We start from the raw sequence: 17434 nt of genomic DNA on the forward strand, positions 1-17434 counted from the left end.
GAATGCCTCCACAATTTTCTCGAGATGCTAGAAAGGGTGGGAGGGAGAAATGCACCATTTCAAATATGCCTCCTCCCTGTGTATTGATACTGTGTACATTAAAAATGTCCTTGGATTGAAACTGTATGCACGAGAAGTTGCAATCACTGTTGGCTGAATTTGTCATGATTTTCCCCTTTTCATTGTAGAATTCATCTGGTTCAGGAACTGTGGTTTATTAGCTCTGCTATGGTAAGCCAATTACTTCACAATTACCCTACACAAACACACTCATGTGAAATAGCAGTGGACAGAAATACAATACAAGCAATGCACAAGCCAATAGTGCGCCAAATAGAAATTAGACAGCCTGTAGTGCAAATTATGCATATAGCCAACTGTTCTGTGACTAATAATAATCATAACACTAAAGTTGGAAGGGACCTTGGAGGTCATCTAGTCCAACCCCCTGCTCAGGCAGGAAACCTTATACCATTTCAGACAAATGTCTGTCCAGTCTCTTCTTAAAAACTTCCAGTGTTGGAGCATTCAACGCTTCTGGAGGCAGGTTGTTCCACTGGTTAATTGTTCTAACTGTCAGGAAGTTTCTCCTTAGTTCTAGGTTGCTTCTCTCCTTGATTAGTTTTCATCTGTTGCTTCTTGTCCTGCCTTCAGGAGCTTTGGAGAATAGCTTGCCTCCCTCTTCTTTGTGGCAGCCCCTGAGATATTGGAACATTGCTATCATGTCACCCCACACCCTTCTCTTCGTTAAACTACACATACCCATTTCTAGCAACCGTTCCTTATATGTTTTAGCCTCCAGACCTCTAATCATCTTTGTTGCTCTTCTCTGTACTCTTTCTAGTCTCAACATCTTTTTTACATCATGGTGACCAAAACTGGATGCAGTATTCCAAGTGTGTCCTTACCAAGGCATTGTAAAGTGGTATTAATACTTCATGTGATCTTGATTCTTGACTAAGCATGCACAAACCTCCTGTCTTTCATTTCATGAAAAGAAGCAAAATTCAGAAGGAGTGAGATGCAAGGGCGAAGTTGCCTGAGATGCAGAGTAACAAAGTGATGGAAACACGCATTGCGACAAGCCGTCGGATTCAGTTCTCTGACTCGCAGGAGAAGCATTTTCAATATGGTACTCAAGAACATGGTTGTGTCTCTTTTAATTAGCATGACAATTCCACTTTCACACAGTCAGAAGTCATTATTTGGAAAACTGCTCAGGTGGAAGCCATTCTTTGCCACATGCAATGAGAAGATTCAGCAAAGGAATGGAACTTTCCAAGGCAAAGGAAGAGCAGTACTAACTCTCAAACAGGATCAAGCAGCAGATCTCGCCAAAATTGCAGCCCATTACAAAAGAGATAGCACTGACAGTACCATTTTTTTAAAAAAAAATATCAGTAGTGCAGGACAACTAAAAATCTAAAAGATCCCACTTTGGGTTATTGAATTTTGAGATGTGGATCTCAAAAACAGGGAATTGGATAGTTAATAGATAAGTTCACTGCTCACTTCATAAGCAAAGCTTATTTTCTAATCAACTTAGGTGCTCACGATAAGAGGTGCCTATTTCCTATATGGGGCTGTTTCCATCCAGAACCCTATGACAGCAGTCATAGTTCAAAAGGACAATGACAAATTGGAGCAAATTCAGAGGACGGCAGTCAGGATGGTAAGGGGTCTGGTAACCAAGCCCTCAGAAGAATGGTTAACGAATTTAAGGATGTTTGGCAGACAGCAAAGATGACTGAGAGGAGATATGACAACAGCCTTCAAATAACTGAAATATTTTGACATAAAAGAAAGAATGAGCTTATTTTTTATTGCCTCAGAAGTCAGAACCAGAATGATGGGTCAAAACTACAAGTGAGCAGGTTTAAATTAGATATCAGAAGGCGGTTCTTCACTGACAAGTAATCAGTGGAACCAATGATCTAGTGAAATCACTTTTTATTTTATTGTTATTTATTTAGATTTTTTTTATCCTGCCTTTATTATCGCATACGTAATTCAAGGCAGTGAACATACTTTCTGCCCCCTCCTATTAGCTCCACAACAACAATCCTGTGAGATGAGTTGGGCTGTGAGAAAGTGACTGCCCAAAGTTACCAAGACAGCTTTCATGCCTAAAATGGGACTAGAACTCAATCTCCTAGTTCTAAGTCAGCACTTTAATCACTATACCAAACTGCCTCTCACTTTTGTTAGAGGTCTAATTTTGCACTAAATAGAGGATCTATAAGCTCTTTTCCAATCCTAAGTTTCCATGACATGTACTCAAATCAGTGTAGAAATCGATGTATTCCTTGCAACAGTGAAGAATCAATGTAACATCCTCATCAATAAATATCCTTTTTTGTTAGAAGATATATACCAAAGTTCTGAGTGAAATGCACAATCAATCTCCAGTCTGCACTGGACAGGGGATGGAACTAGATGACTCCAAAATTCCTTCCCACCCTCATTCTATGATTCTACAATTTTAGTGCCTCTCAGTATGCCTGAAATTGATGCTAAATTGTAGCTTGAGGATGGACTTTTAAATATTTCCCTTTACATCCTATTATTTTTCATAGATGCTGTAACATTTTTGAATTGTAATAGAAAGTTGTGACTTTGTGACCCTGTACATCCATAAAGTGCTGAAGCTTATGAAGGCTTGACACACAAAGCTCACAGCAATCAAGTTGAAGCTTAATCAGCACATGGGGACAAAGATGTTCATCTCCTTCCCTACATATTTAACCATTGGTACTATAGAAACCTCATTCCATTTTTCCATCTAGATTTTTAACCTGAGGGCAACTTCACTTTCTAGGTCTTTAGTTCACAAACATTAGGCATAACTCCAAATAGTTTTTATAATTCACAGGGTTCTTGAGATATTGTTTATCTACAGTTTTTCCATATTATTTGAGAGCAGAGTCCAGTTCAGCTTTCCCCAACTTTTAGTTACACCTGACTCTGTTTCTCATAATCCCAGACTATCTGATACATTAGAATTATCCTTTCATACATCAGAAAAACACAAGCTTAGGAAAGGCTAATATAATACCTTCCTGTAATAAAGCAACAGTCATTTTCTTGTAAAGCAATTATACATTCAAATAATGGAGTATCCACACGCAGCCAATTTGACATTAGAATGTAGGAAAGAACTAGCTAAGAATCAGTCCCAGAAAACTCAAGCATAGAATAAGTAATTTTTTGGTTTGTTTTTTAGTAACTTTTCTATAAGGATCTATACATGCAGAGGGAAATTAATCCAATTCTTTTGTCTATATCACAGATTTTTTTTTAAAAAAATGAACATATAGGATATGGTCTCTGTCTTAATATGAAGAGTTCTGTGATAAGGAAGAACTTACAGCCTTTGTAGATGTCTGTAGGTATCTGTACAGCTGCATATGAGTAATTAACTTTGGTTTTGAAGTTATCATCTTCTGTGAATTCCAGCTTCAAGGAATTGGATTTCTCTCTTTCAATCTCTTCCCCTTCTGGGTCATCCTAGGGAAAGAAAAAGACATAAAAAATCAAGTCAGGAAAAGTCATAATGCCCCAAAGATGGTATGGCAGTGAGTTTTTGCCTTTGAACAGGCCTCAAGAAAGAAATGTCTATAGAAATTCTCAATCATCCAGGTCATGGTTGTCCCCAAAGTGCTTTTTCCAAAAGGCAACTGAATTTTCTTGGTTTTTTTTTCCCTTTGCTTGTCATCCAAGAAATTTCTTCAATTCAGAACTGATGAGAAGCAAAATGATGAAAACTCCTTAATTTCACAATACATGGGACCAAGCCTTGTCTAAAAATGCTAGAGAATTTCTGGAAGGCTGGCACTCAGACAAATCAGTCATCAACAGGCACACAGAGATAAACAATATCTACATACCATTCAAAAGAGACAATCAAAAAGCCAAAAAGAAAACAAAAAGACCAAAATACTTCCTCACCAGCAATCAACACTCAAATAAATAGAGATTAACCCCAAGATTAACATTAGACTAACAATCAAGAAGCAAACAATACTCCAATCAAGGAACTACCAACTCAGACAAACAACTTAACAGCCCAATAAAGGAACCACCAAGATCACTCCAACCAATGCAGGGCAAGTCACCAGTATAGAATGAGAGCAAACCTCACTCCCTACTAGCATTGATGATGTTATCTAGTTTAGTAATGAAATATCTACAAGAAAACAACCAAGCTCAGAGAGCACCAAGGACTTTGCAATATTGATTGACTTCAGGTTAAAATCTGAAGGTGATTTAAACCTTCACACAGCTGTAAGATAATTTGCTATGCAGATTTATATAAACAGAACTTTAAAATTTTGTAGCAAATTGTATGAACCTTGTAGGATTTCTTTAAAATGCACCTTTCGGTTCAGAATGAAAGCCTCTGCCTCTCATTTTATTGCTTTCTTGAAACAATCCAACAAAATAGGCTCCAAATATTAGTTCAGATTGTGATTCAGGGAGGCAAGTAATGCACCCTTGCAGACTTTTCTTTTGAAACGGAGGCATCCACCTCACAGCTCCCATTCTTAACAATTAAAGTGTACCACTAGTGACAGCATCTCCTATCCAATGATCTCTCCATTCCATCAGGTGTGTGTGTGTGTGTGTGTGTGTGTGTGTGTGTTGCTAGGAAACTGAGATGTGTATATCCCTCAGCACTCCTGAATCAACTCCATGGCAACCGCTGCCTGAGAATGGTGGAGTTGCTAAGATGCTCTATCAGGCTGAGGTGGCTTACGAAGATGTCTGAGTTCCTAACTCCTGCCCAGGCTCTGTTTTCCTTGCCTTCCAGTTTTCAGTTGCTTAAAGTAAAGGTAAGGTAAAGTTTCCCCCGCACATGCGTACTAGTTGTTTCCGACTCTAGGTGCCGGTGCTCATCTCCGTTTCAAAGCCGAAGAGCCAGCGCTTGTCCAAGGACGTCTCCGTGGTCATGAGGCCGGCATGACTAGACACCAAAGGCTCATGGAACGCTGTTACCTTCCCACTGTCGTGGTCCCTATTTTTCTACTTGCATTTTGACGTGCTTTCGAACTGCTAGGTTGGCAGAAGCTGGGACAAGTAACAGGCGCTCACTCTGCTACGCGGCACTCAGGATTCAACCTGCCAAACTGCTGACCTTCTGATCGACAAGCTCAGCGTCTTAACCCACTGAGCCACCGCGTCCCTTTTCAGTTGCTTGGCAGGAGTTAAATCAAGAAAGCCCCACCCCTTGAAAATCAATTTAGCAGCAAAAGGCAACTATCAAAGAACAAATTAAAACACAGCGGAGCTTACTTTTCTGTCAATAAGCACTGCAAACAATATTTAATTACGGCACAGAAAGGGAGAAAGAGGGAGAGATGGCAACCTTGTCTACTGCTGAGGCTGGGAAGGGGTTACTGTACTTTCTCTCTGACAGATCTCTCTGAAAACAGCCATGTTTAACCCAGAAAATATTTGTTTCTTTTGTAAAATCAGAACTGAGAAACCTTCATCCTGTTGATTGAAGAACATTGCCACCACCTTTGAAGCAGATTTAATCCATCTGCTTAGACGATATCTTGCAGGTAAAAAAAAAGTGTGTGTGGGAAAAGTATTTTAAAAAACCAGAGATAGCCGGACCAAACCCTCTTTCTTTGCTAGCATTTTATTAACAGGAAATACACAGCAAAGCAGTTGAAACTAAGTGGTAAGAAACAGCACAATGAAATGAATTAACCCAACCCCTACTTTTGTTTTAAAAGTATTAAAATGATTAGAACATTAATAGCCACTATATATGTCGGGCCTTAGACCAAAGATGATACTATTTTTTTTGCTTACACCTAATAGATAGAAACTTGCTAGACTAAAGCTATAATCTTTCAACCTAGCAGGTATACCCTGAGAGAATCTAGGCCAGTGATGGCGAACCTTTTAGAGACTGAGTACCCAAACTGCAACCCAAAACCCGCTTATGAATCGTCGGGTGCTGGGTGGGCATGGCCCATTGGATGGGTGTTCCCCATTGGGTGAGCGTGGCTGCGGTGGTAACAGCAGACCAGGTGGGACTAAAAAGTTCAATCAATCAATTCCAACTTAGCGAGATTTTTTTTTCCTGTGAGAAGTTGAAATTGATTGATTGATTGAACCTTTTTTTTTTGCACATGTCGGCGGAGGCCTAAAGCAAAAAGGTTTTATAAAACACAGCTGAAGGCCTAGGACTGGGGCGATGGCACGCGTGCCCACAGAGAGGGCTCTGCATGCCACCTGTGGCACCTGTGCCATAGGTTTGCCACCACTGATCTAGGCTGTACCGATAGTTATTCTGCACCTCTTCCCCCTCCCCCATCCAGTTAGGACTGTACAGTTTCTTATTTTGGGCTTCTCCCTGGAATACACTGCCTCTTCCCTGGAAATCCAAATTGTGATCCAAATGCTCTTTACAGAAATGGTCTGAATTCAGTGATGTTCTTGATCTTCTTTGAGAAAGGGAGATTGTGAAGAAAGCAAGAGAACACAAGAAATTGAGATAGCGACTTTGGAGATGTGCTTGGCTTCTGTCAAGTTTCTGCTTTCTATCAGCTCTTCTTACCATAAGAAATCTTAAAATGTATGTTCCCAACATGAGCAGCTTTGCTTCACTAGAGTTAATTTCTTTTGGGATCCTTTTAGATTGTGGACTTCTTTATAATCTGCAATGGGTGCTTGTTTTGACCTAGGGTTATGTTGTTTGTTCTGAAAATACATAGCAGAAAGCTTTTATCCACGATACTGAAGATGGAGCACATTTCAAAATTGTTGATAGTTACAATCTCCTTAGTGAAAGAACTCTTTTTGATTAAAAAATAAGAAAAAGAAAATACACAGTATTGACAAGTGATATTATAGATAATACAGGTGAAATTTAAATTACTTTGTATGTATAACAACAAGGCTTTTGACAAAGTAACTAAAATTATAAGTCCTAGGGCAAATAAAACAAAGAACAGCAGTTGATATGAATTTCTTTTGGGGAAATTCTTAATTCTGCATAGACATTTCTTAATAAAACAGCTGCAAGATTGAATCTCACCCAGGGGCTCTCATTTCATTTCACAGTATAACAACTAAGAAATGAAACACCAGTGAACCTTTTTTAATAGGTTTTTATTAATTTTTAAAAATTACAATCTTTAAAGCTTAGTAAACAACATGTTGTCTGGGTTCACATATTTAACATTAACTTCTTCAATATAAATCTATTTAGTACTGCACAATCCAGTATTTTTTCCTTGATCTTCCTTTCTTCCCTATATTTACCTATATTGTAAATGATTACAATTCTGAATACTATTGATGTATACAAAATTAGATATAGACATTATCATATTTTACTATTATAGAAATAGCAGTAATATCAATTCATAAGTCAATATCCTGTTTTTTGTGCTCTTATTAAAGTTTGATTTCCCATCAATATTTAAAGTATTTTTCTCAGTTATGATTTTCTCAATATTAATTACTTTTATATAGCTAAAAATTATTCATACTAATACTCCTCTTAGTTTCAAATTTCCCATATCAAAAGAAAAAATGCTATTTTAATTCTAAATCATATCTTCTATTATAAAAAATTAGTTATATCTAAGAGTCATCTGTTCTTTTAATCATATTCAAACAGATATATTAAATAGATAGTGCCTCCTCTGATAGATCAAATCCTCTGTTTTTTAAGTCTGACTCTCACTTTCTTTCTTTGCCAAGCAGCTTTCCAGGCCAAGGCAATTAAATCACCCAAGAATTTTCTTTCTATTTTTGTGAAAGCTGCTTGGCATGAGAAAGACAATTTAGGTAGAGTATTTTGAGGGAAGAACTCCACCCATCCACATTCCCTAGACATTTCCCCTGCCTGCTCTATGTTCCATTTTCTAGAATCTTCTTCCTTGCCATCAGGTGTATTTTGGAGAAAGGAGTAAAAGGATCTTTTGTATTTTCATTGTTATAGGTACGTCTTGCAGTATTTTATTTGTGTATGGCAGTCCATATTTCCCTTCTCCTATCTCCTTCATCTCTAGGTCCATTTCTTCTGCTTCATCCTCTGATTTCTGGTTTATTTGTTCAAACTTTGTAGTCATTGTCTGGGAGCTTTCCGGTTGTAGCTTCAATTTGGAGATTTGGTCCTTTATACAGTATGATGTAGGTTATTTTTAGTCTCATTATGGTTTCTTTTTATGTCCTCTTTGTGTGCAAGAATTGTTTGATGAATTTACTGTAGCATAGAGAGCATTTCCTTCCGAAAAGTGTTTTTTCTTGAGGCATCATTCCTAGAAATCCTCTAGTATCACCAGTCTCAGTAAGAGTGGAACAAAATTTCCTCTAGTTTTCTGGTCTTTATATATAGCCTTTATGATCCAGTCCTAATAGCAATATTTTATAGTAATCCTTTGTCTCAAGTATCCTGAAAATTATCAGTCAGGCACGTTTGTAATCCACAATGTTCCCAGTGTTCAAAATGTTCAACCACCTTGCAGCCAGACATATTCAAAAGTTAATTTTTTCTTCCTCTCCCACTGGTTCTTGAAATTAAAAGTCCAAGCTCAGTAGGTATTTATAGTCCATGAAGGTCAGGATGATAAATATGCCAAAATATTTTCCTTTATTGCTAGCTGTTCTCCAAGTCACCAAGAAGCCAAGGAGATAGTTATAGTACTGTACTCAAATTCACCACTAGGTGTCATTCAAAGTCCATTTTCCACTCTTAAAAGGTTGATTTCTTATATTTCTTATATTTCACCTCAATAGTTTTTTTCAAAGAGAAAATCTTAACAATTATCTCAGTTCTCAGATTTATCAAAACTGTAGCTTTGTATTACTTTCACTTAAGCATTGTGTATTTCTGTCCCCCATAAAAAATTTAAAATGTCGCTTCCATTCACATCCGGAGGTTTTAAGCTTCTTGGGAGCCTTCTCCAAGAAATTCAGTTGTAAAATAGTAAAGAATGGATCAATATTCCCACCCAGTTCAAACATGCTGTTTACTATGTGCTAATTAAAGCTTTTGTTCTTCGGTTGTCAGCAGCTAATGGCGGCTGCAGAGGTGTGGCCGGTCTTTCCCCTGCTGGTTTAGAGGGCTTTCCTTGGATCAAACAGAGAGACCACTGTCTCTCCATGATTGACAAGGCTCCCCTCCTTCTTCATCGCCTCTTCGGGGTGACTTTAGGCCCTTTTCAGGGGCCCCAGCAGGGTGAAATTGGGCATGGAAGGCAGAACGCTGCCTTCCTGCATCCCGTCTTGCCGTGACGCAAAACCGGAAGTCACCAGTGAACCTTTTTATTCTTGCTGTAATGTTTACCTTGATGAAATTGCAATCATTATGACTAGAAATATTAAAACACGATTATTGGAATTCTAGCTATGTCCACAACTCCTGGATGATATGAAGCATTTGCTAACAATGTAGGACAGTGCTTATGTGCCAATCTGCAGTTCTTCAGTGTTTCAGAGAGGGGAGCTATCCAGTTTGATGCGGAAATGCCAGGAATAATTCTATAGCCTCCTGCATGCCAAGTTTGTATGCTATTTCTCTTTATCACTGTTAAAAAGTAATATAATGCACAAACCATATTTTGGCACTTGGCGGATCACACTATATGATCCACAGACAATGTTCAGTTTCATAAATAATATAATCTCCGGATTTAGATGAAATGCTGAATGGTGCCAGAAATGACTTTTTTGTTTATTTGTAAGCTGTGCTAATTATTGAAAGTTCAGCACTAGAAATATGTGTTACTCAGTTTTGCAAGTATTGGATAATAATTTTTCTCATGAGGATACTGACATGGGAACAACATTTGATGTGGTCATCAGAGTCGACTTTCCCAAAATGGATGCCCTCCAGATGTGTCTTCAACCTTCAGAATTCTCAGAAAAGGTTGTACCAGCTGGGGAGTTTGGGGAGTTGTCATCCACACATCAGAAGGGCACCCAGAACAGGGTAGGTGAATTACAGGGTGCCATTCTGATGGGAAATTCAGGATCAAATCCACATTCGGCCATAAAGCTCAATGAGTGATTTGAACTAATCACAATCTCTCACCCAAATCTATTGGGGATAAAACTATACATTGTGTCAAGCATCTGGGAGAAGAAAAGTGCTATGAAAATTGAACAAATAGATGAGTCACAAATTTTCTGTCCTCACCATTGAGGCATTTATTTATACATACGTCCATGCATAGAGGCCTGCACATTCATTCCCCTTCTCTAGTCTAACAAGTAGTCAAGGCACCTAGGCGTGAAATTTTTATGTCAAAGGTACTGAAGCAAGATATAGCCCAATGAACTCCAGCTCAAACAAAAACCTTTTCTTTTCTGTTGTGTGTCAGAATGGAGGGATGTCTAAAAAAAAGAGAGAGACTGAGCTAAGATTGGGGTTAGGGTTAAACCAAAATGCTCTTAGCACCTGTCAGATTCTTTGCCCTCCTGATTTTAATTGGTTATAAAGCAAAGTCTCAGCTTCTATTTCAATCTTCATTTAAAAAATGCATGTGTGCTCCTAACAGGCCCAATGGGAATTCTTAGACAATAAGCACAGCCCTGGGTATTAGTTAGAAGTGCTGCTATTTGCACAGAACATAGATACAATCTGGGTGGAAATGAAAATCCCAGATAACTAGAAAGGATGGCAGGGAGCAAGCTTATCAGTTTTCCTTCTGGAAAATGGCTGTTTTGTGACTCCCCCAAATGTACCTAGTACCCCTTCCACAATTTCCTGTGGGATATACTAGTTTGTAATAATGTTATAATATTAGGGGGTGGAATAATCATAGTTTTTTTTAATATACCTCCCCCAGCCCCCTGAAAAAAGAAAAAAAATCCTTTCATAACTATTTTCCTGGACATGATTTCTGCTTTATGGCAATACGAGCCTGAGATGTTTCAAGAGCAATTTGGCTAGTATCTGAATCCCTTCCTATGAAAAAAACTGGAGTGCGTTATTTGCAAACTAGAAGTGTTTGAGGATTAGGGTTTTTTTATTTTAAACATGCTTGGCTAGGGCCAGAGTTCTAACTAACAGTGCATAAATGAGGAAGGAAAGAATAATTATTATGATTCACAAAGACAAAAATGCTCATCTTATTTTATAAAAAAGTTCCCTTTTCTTCCATCTTTCTAAAAATAGATACATCAAGAGACTATTAGAACAGAAGTCCAGGCTAACAGCCTCTGCTTCCAATCTTCTCTAACTACATTTTATATCTGATGACTCTCTTCTAATTGCAGCTGCAACGACTAGATGCATCTGGGACAACTGAAGAAGTTTACTGTTGTGAGAAGGTAATAAATGCTTTGTCTGGTGTCTTTCTGGAAAGATACCACTGAGATATATATGAGTGAAAGAGATATAACCAAAAAGCTGAAGGATTGCAAAATACAAAAAGACAAGCAAATAATATTTGCTTCATTTTTATTAATGGTAAAAATTTCAATGCAAGGGAGAAGAAATAAACTAAATTGATTTGTATGCTATTATTGTGAAGCTATCATGTAGGGCAGGGATAGGCAACCTCGGCTCTTTTATGACTCATGGACTTCAACTCCCAGAATTGACTCAGGAATTCTGGGAGTTGAAGTCCAGTCATAAAAGAGCCGAGGTTGCCTACCCCTGATGTAAGGCAAGATGCAGAGTGGAATGGGTCACTAAGGGCACGTCCAAACAGTCATCATTTTCATCTTCAAATCTAGAAGCCTTTTCTCCTCTTTGTCTTAGTGACATCACTGTGATTGTCCTTGCAATGCTTAGCATGGACCATCTTCATCCCAGCTGAGCAATAGTGAATACCAAAATCAGTTTTCAGTCAGCACTATTTGTGTCTTTGGTAGATTTATTTTAAGTGTGATGAACAGAACCATATTCACTCAGTTAAAAATGGTTAAATGATGGCTAGTTACCATGGTGTCATAATTTCAGCAAGATATCAGAGATGCTGAACTTAAAAAGCTCAGAGAATGATTTGGTTTCTTGACTTACATCAGGGACCAATTGGATCCAACTTCTTCAGCTGAAAATGAGTAAGTAGAATAATTTATCAGGTCAATAGCCCAGGAGCCTATTCATGAACCAATGGGCAAAGAACTGCAGGCATTGTTTTTCTCAATTTGAGTACAGAGGATTTGAACCTCCACCTGGAATCAGAACTAGCCTTTGGCATCAGCAACATGAGAACCAAAAGAATGTAAGGCAGAAAAGTGGCCTTTTAGAAGCAAAAACGCTTGTCTAAAACTTGAGTAAAAGAAATCAGGCTGATGCATTCTTAGCTGCATCTGGAAGAACATCCCCACTGTGGATGTTGCACCCCAACGGTTGCTGGCCTCCCCATGGTGGCTGCTGCATCCCCAGTTGCTGCATGTTTCCCAGCAGTTGTTGCACATTCAGGGGCTGCAGCCATTCCCACGGCTCTTGCTATACCTCCAGAGGCTGTTGGCCTCACATTTGTGGTGGCTGCGGCATCCCCCATTGCTGTATGGGCCTTGGACTGGGTGGCTGGCAGGCACGTTGATCTGGACTTCGGTTGTTCCCCACTTTTCATCTCCAGCTCCTCAAATCTTCCCACCAACGTCTCCACTGACTGACTACAGATTGTGGACAAGTACTTCCAGTCACTAGAGTCCTCAGCGGTAGTTGATTTCATGGCTCTCCACCGGTCCGGGGAACACGACTTGCGGGAAGCCCCTCTTTGCAGCTTGACCTCGTCTGCCTTCGAAGCACTTGATTGTGGCAAGGCTGTCTTGAGGTGTCTGGAGTCTCCACTGGGCAAGGTCCATTCCGACAACCAGATCAGCTGTCCTCATGGTTTGGGCCTTGCTCCCATCTGCGAGACCTGAAAAGGATCCTTCCCCACCGGTGCGCTGGTCTGCGCTTCCTCCCTTGAGGCAGCAACCATTGCCAGGGTGCTGGTTTCAGGCATCCCTCCCTTTTTCATGTTGGGATCTTCCCCGAATCTCTGTCGGTCTATCCCTCAACTCTAGGGACAGTGATTGGGGCTGTCATGGTTTCAATAGATGAAACTCTTCAAAAGAATTTCAAGGCATTGTTTACCTTAAAGAAACTTTTATTTGAGAAACAAAGTATCAGCACTACATAGTTGAAACCAGAAACTAAATTCCCCTCCCCTGGATACAAAGTAACAAACTGCAATTCCCTCCTCCAATAAACAGTGATAAATCACATTCCTCAATTAGCTTGAAGCCCAGGCTTTCTCCCCAGCTCTCCAGCCTGCCAAAACACTATCAGCTCTGTAATGATACCTTTAACAGCATAAAGCAACACCATCTGCCTATTCCAGGTTCTTGGGAGAGACCTGATAGGTGGATAAAAATACCAAATCCAATCCAAACATCTGGCTGACTGTGCAACCAACTATAATTTATTTCAGCATGTAACAAACAACAAAAATGCCACCTTTGTAGTGAAGAGAATGAAACAATTGATCATTTGACTTCACAAAATGGCCATAAGCAGTGTTGTGAGAGTTGCCAAAATTATTGTTTGGAAACTTTGCCAGAGATTTGAACTTAAATGTGTCAAAAACTACAGACCTCATCAAGTTGAGAAGGTTTTGGAAAAAGTTGGGTAAAAATCATACAGGACTTTAAGATCCAAAGAGTCAGACATCTTGATGGTTGATCTACTATCAGTCTTCTTCGTTGGGAATGGAAAGCGTGAGACAGATGGTTGTGACGGAGTCTTTGTGGAAGGAATAACACTGGATAAGTATAGCTGAAAGGTAGAACTGATAGAGAGAGTGGCAGAAAGCAGTGGAGTATGGAAAGAAGGTGGAGGTAGGGGAAAGCAAGAAAGATAGTAATAAAGAAGGGAAATAAATTGAAAGAGAACATTAGAAGCAAGAAGCACTACAGAGTAGTGATATGTAGCAGAGAAATTGTGAAAGTATCTGAAGAGAGAGTTACACAGCTGAAGAAGATTCAAATTGAATTTTTTCCCCACTAGAGACTGAAGAAGGTTGAAGATAATTGTTGAAAAAGCTTAGTTTGGACAACTGGAATGAGCAAATCTATGGAAAGTAATGATTTCCTGCATCCCTGCCATTGCTCAGTAGGAAAGGGATGAAGCTGAGGAAGGAAAGAAGGCTGCTGCTCTTAGTAACAGACAGACAAGGTGGACTCCAGCAGGAGTTACATCAATTTACTATGCAACAGCTGCTGTGGGAGATGGAGTGGGGTGCAAGTGAACTCGGGTAGGCTGAATGGTGGAACCCACTCCTGAATGCTGGCTCTATTCTCTGAGGAATGAATGGAATAGGTTCTTACAGACTGTCCAGATATTTTTGTGGATAAATCATTCATACATACCATGTTATAGAGACCAGGTTCAAGTGAGTAAATTGGGCAATGTCTTGTTTTACAATCAGGTGGTTTGTTTTTTTTTGAGGCTGTGGAATCCAAGAAAGTGGACAGGGTTCTCTATAACATGAGTCGTGTTAGTCTAGGCCTGAAAGTCAGGCAAAAGTGATTCAGGTGCTTGGTCACCAGCATGTATTTAAGAGAGTTGCAGTTGTACTTAAAATAAAGTGCCTCTTATTCCGTAGGTGCAAAAAAGCTGGAAAACAATTCTGGAAACAAGCAGAGCATAATGAGGTGGATTAAGCCTGAACTGATAACAGCATGGATTGGAGATGAGAGACGATAACGTAGACATGCAGGCAAATGTCACTTTCACCAAGTTTATTTCTCCCAGTGGCTACCATGCACATAAAAGACTTAGTAAATGCAGACTCCAGGATTGAGGCAATGAACCTGAGTGCAAGGCTGCATGGATGCAGAGCTAATGCATCCCTTTTTTGGGAGCTACTTATTTATAACAGATGATATTTGCTTTAATAAAAAGGCTATCACTTACCCCAGAGGGAGTGAAAGCATTATGCTTTTAAAGTCAGTCCTGCCCCGCTTCCAATGCCTGCCCTTGATAGGTGCCAATTATGGCACTGCGGCATTCTAGACATGCAAAGGAGCACGCCTCCCACTCTGCAATTCACTTCAGATAACAAAGTCAAACAATGTGATTGGAGCCATGCTGAGGAGGAAAATATGAGCAGTTTAATCTTGCAGGTGTGTAGACTTGTGCATTTTTTTTGTTCATCTTGGACAACAGAGAAATGGGAGGCCTCACTATATCTCATAACACTTCTGAAAGAAGCCCAGTGAATCAGGACTGCAAAAAGACAATTGTTTAAGTTAGGTGAAGTTGAACTTCCCTGATATAGTTTCATTTTGACAAAAGACCACTCAGTTTCTGGAAATCAAACTATTAAGTGCAGTACAAAATGGGAAAGAGTGAAGATGCAGACCTTCTGGTACACCCAAAGCCCAGCTGGAAAACACAGAGCCAGAAGACAAAGTTGGCTGCCTATTGTATGAAACTCTTGTATCACTCTCTGCTTGAAGGAATAGAATAGAATAGAATAGAATAGAATAGAATAGAATAGAATAGAATAGAATAGAATAGAATAGAATAGAATAGAGAATAGAATAGGGCTGGAAGGGACCTTGGAGGTCTTCCAGTCCTGCCCCCTGATTAAGCAGAAGAACCTATACCATTTTAGACAAGTGACTGTCTAGTCCAGTAATGGCGAACCTTTTAGAGACCAAGTGCCCAAAGTGCAACCCAAACCCCCCTTATTTATTGCTGGGTGCTGGGTGGGCGTGGCTGTGGTGGTCATGGCAGATTGGGTGGGTGTGGCCAAGGTGGGTGTGGTCACCTCAATGTTGCTCATGGGAAGGAATGCCTGTGGAGGGGTGGGCAGGGTTGGGGAGATCCAGGGGGTCTCTGGCAGGTGGGGCAGGAGGCAGGAGGCTCCTCCTGTGGAGTGAGGTGAGGTAAGGCAGGGGTGCCATTGCCATGGGGCAAGGCAAGGGCTGGGGTGGCTGCTGCTTGACACCATCAGCCCCCGCACACAGAAGCCAGCAAGCGCATGGGGGCTGACGGTATCTGTCAGCAGCCACAGCCTGCTGGCCCCTCATCTGGCACACTCTGGGGCTCTGCAGCCCGCTGCCAGCAGTTCAAAGAAGCTGCCTCTGAGCTGGATGGCCAGCTGACAGCTGAGGAGGCGATGCAGTGGGTCGGGCTTGGGAAAAGGAGAGCATGCGAGGCCAGGAGGGATGAGACGGGGGGTGGGAATCAGCTGTGCCGGGATGCATCCGGCCACATGGGGCCTCGGCAAGTTAGCAGGTGGCTGGTTGAAGAGGGACAGTTGCCATCTCTGGGTCATGGCGCATTTGCCCACAGAAAGCGCTCTGAGTGCCTCCTGTGGCACGCGTGCCATAGGTTTGCCACCACTGGTCTAGTCTCTTCTTAAAAACCTCCAGTGATGGAGCACCCACAATTTCTGGAGGCAAGCTGTTCCACTGGTTAATTGTCCTCACTATTAGGAAGTTTCTCCTTAATTTCAGGTTGCCTCTCTCTTTGATCAGTTTCCAACCATTGTTCCTTGTCCTGCCCTCTAGTGCTTTGAAGATTTGGAGAATAATTTGACCCCCTCTTCATTGTGGCAGCCTCTCAAATACTGGAACAGTGCTATCATGCACCCCTACTCTTTAGACTAGCCAAACCCAAGTCCTGCAGCCGTTCTTCATATGTTTTACTCTCCAGGCTTTTGATCATTTTAGTTGCTCTTCTTGGAACTTTTCCCTGTCTTTGCAAACACCTACCTGCTCTCCATAGCTGCCCCAAGCTTTTGTTTTTTCTTTTAATTTTCTCTTAAAGCCAAAAACAAATAGGATATAGGGGGGCGGAAAAATGGAATGGAGAAACGAAAAGCTGTCATTTGTGGCATCCTTTCTCCATTAGCTAATTGAAGGGACAATTTCGCTTATTTTCTAGAATTTCCAGAAATCCTTCTCAACAAATCAAATCAAACTCACCAAATTCTGATGGAAATGAAATATATAGATAGATGGGCCACAATTCTTTGAATAATTGGGGTAAGATACAGGTTATTATGAAGAATTAATTGTAAGTTTTTCATTCTGAGAGGACTTCACAACATTTATTTTTTTAATGGACATTGAACAGAGTCACCTCACAGGGGAAATGGACAGCATAGAAATTTAATAAATAAGAATAAGAATACAAGACCTTGCAATGGCTAAGAGCCGGAAAGTTAGAGAAAGGGACAGAGAGGCTAATTCTGGCCAACAAAGACAAGCCTTGGTGGAGCAGTGGGCTAATGCCTCCTTAAGTAACACCAGCTGCCTGCAATTAGTGCAGGTTCGAGTCCCACCAGGCTCAAGGTTGACTCAGCCTTCCATCCTTCCCAGGTAGGTAAAATGAGGACCCAGATTGTTGGGGGCAATAAGCTTGACTTTGTAATAATGCTGCTTGGGTGTGTGTGTGAAAGCCCTAATAAGCAGGCATATACATAGAATGAAGGCTACTGCTAAGCTTGTAAGCCGC

The 17434-nt window shown here is 40.4% G+C and overlaps 1 protein-coding gene across 1 annotated transcript in view; it reads right to left on the bottom strand.

Annotated features, from left to right (window-relative positions):
• CACNA2D2 (calcium voltage-gated channel auxiliary subunit alpha2delta 2) overlaps nt 1-17434 on the bottom strand; it is a gene marked incomplete at both ends in the record, with an annotated part of 725967 nt that overhangs the window by 162541 nt on the left and 545992 nt on the right. The window contains one exon of the mRNA XM_081316808.1: nt 3369-3507. Within this exon, the coding sequence (XP_081172934.1) occupies nt 3369-3507 (139 nt within the window). The remainder of the gene's footprint in view (nt 1-3368; nt 3508-17434) is intronic.

This window comes from Vipera berus (genome assembly GCF_964194415.1).
Source record: "Vipera berus genome assembly, chromosome: 2".
In the NCBI taxonomy this organism is placed as follows: domain Eukaryota; kingdom Metazoa; phylum Chordata; class Lepidosauria; order Squamata; family Viperidae; genus Vipera; species Vipera berus.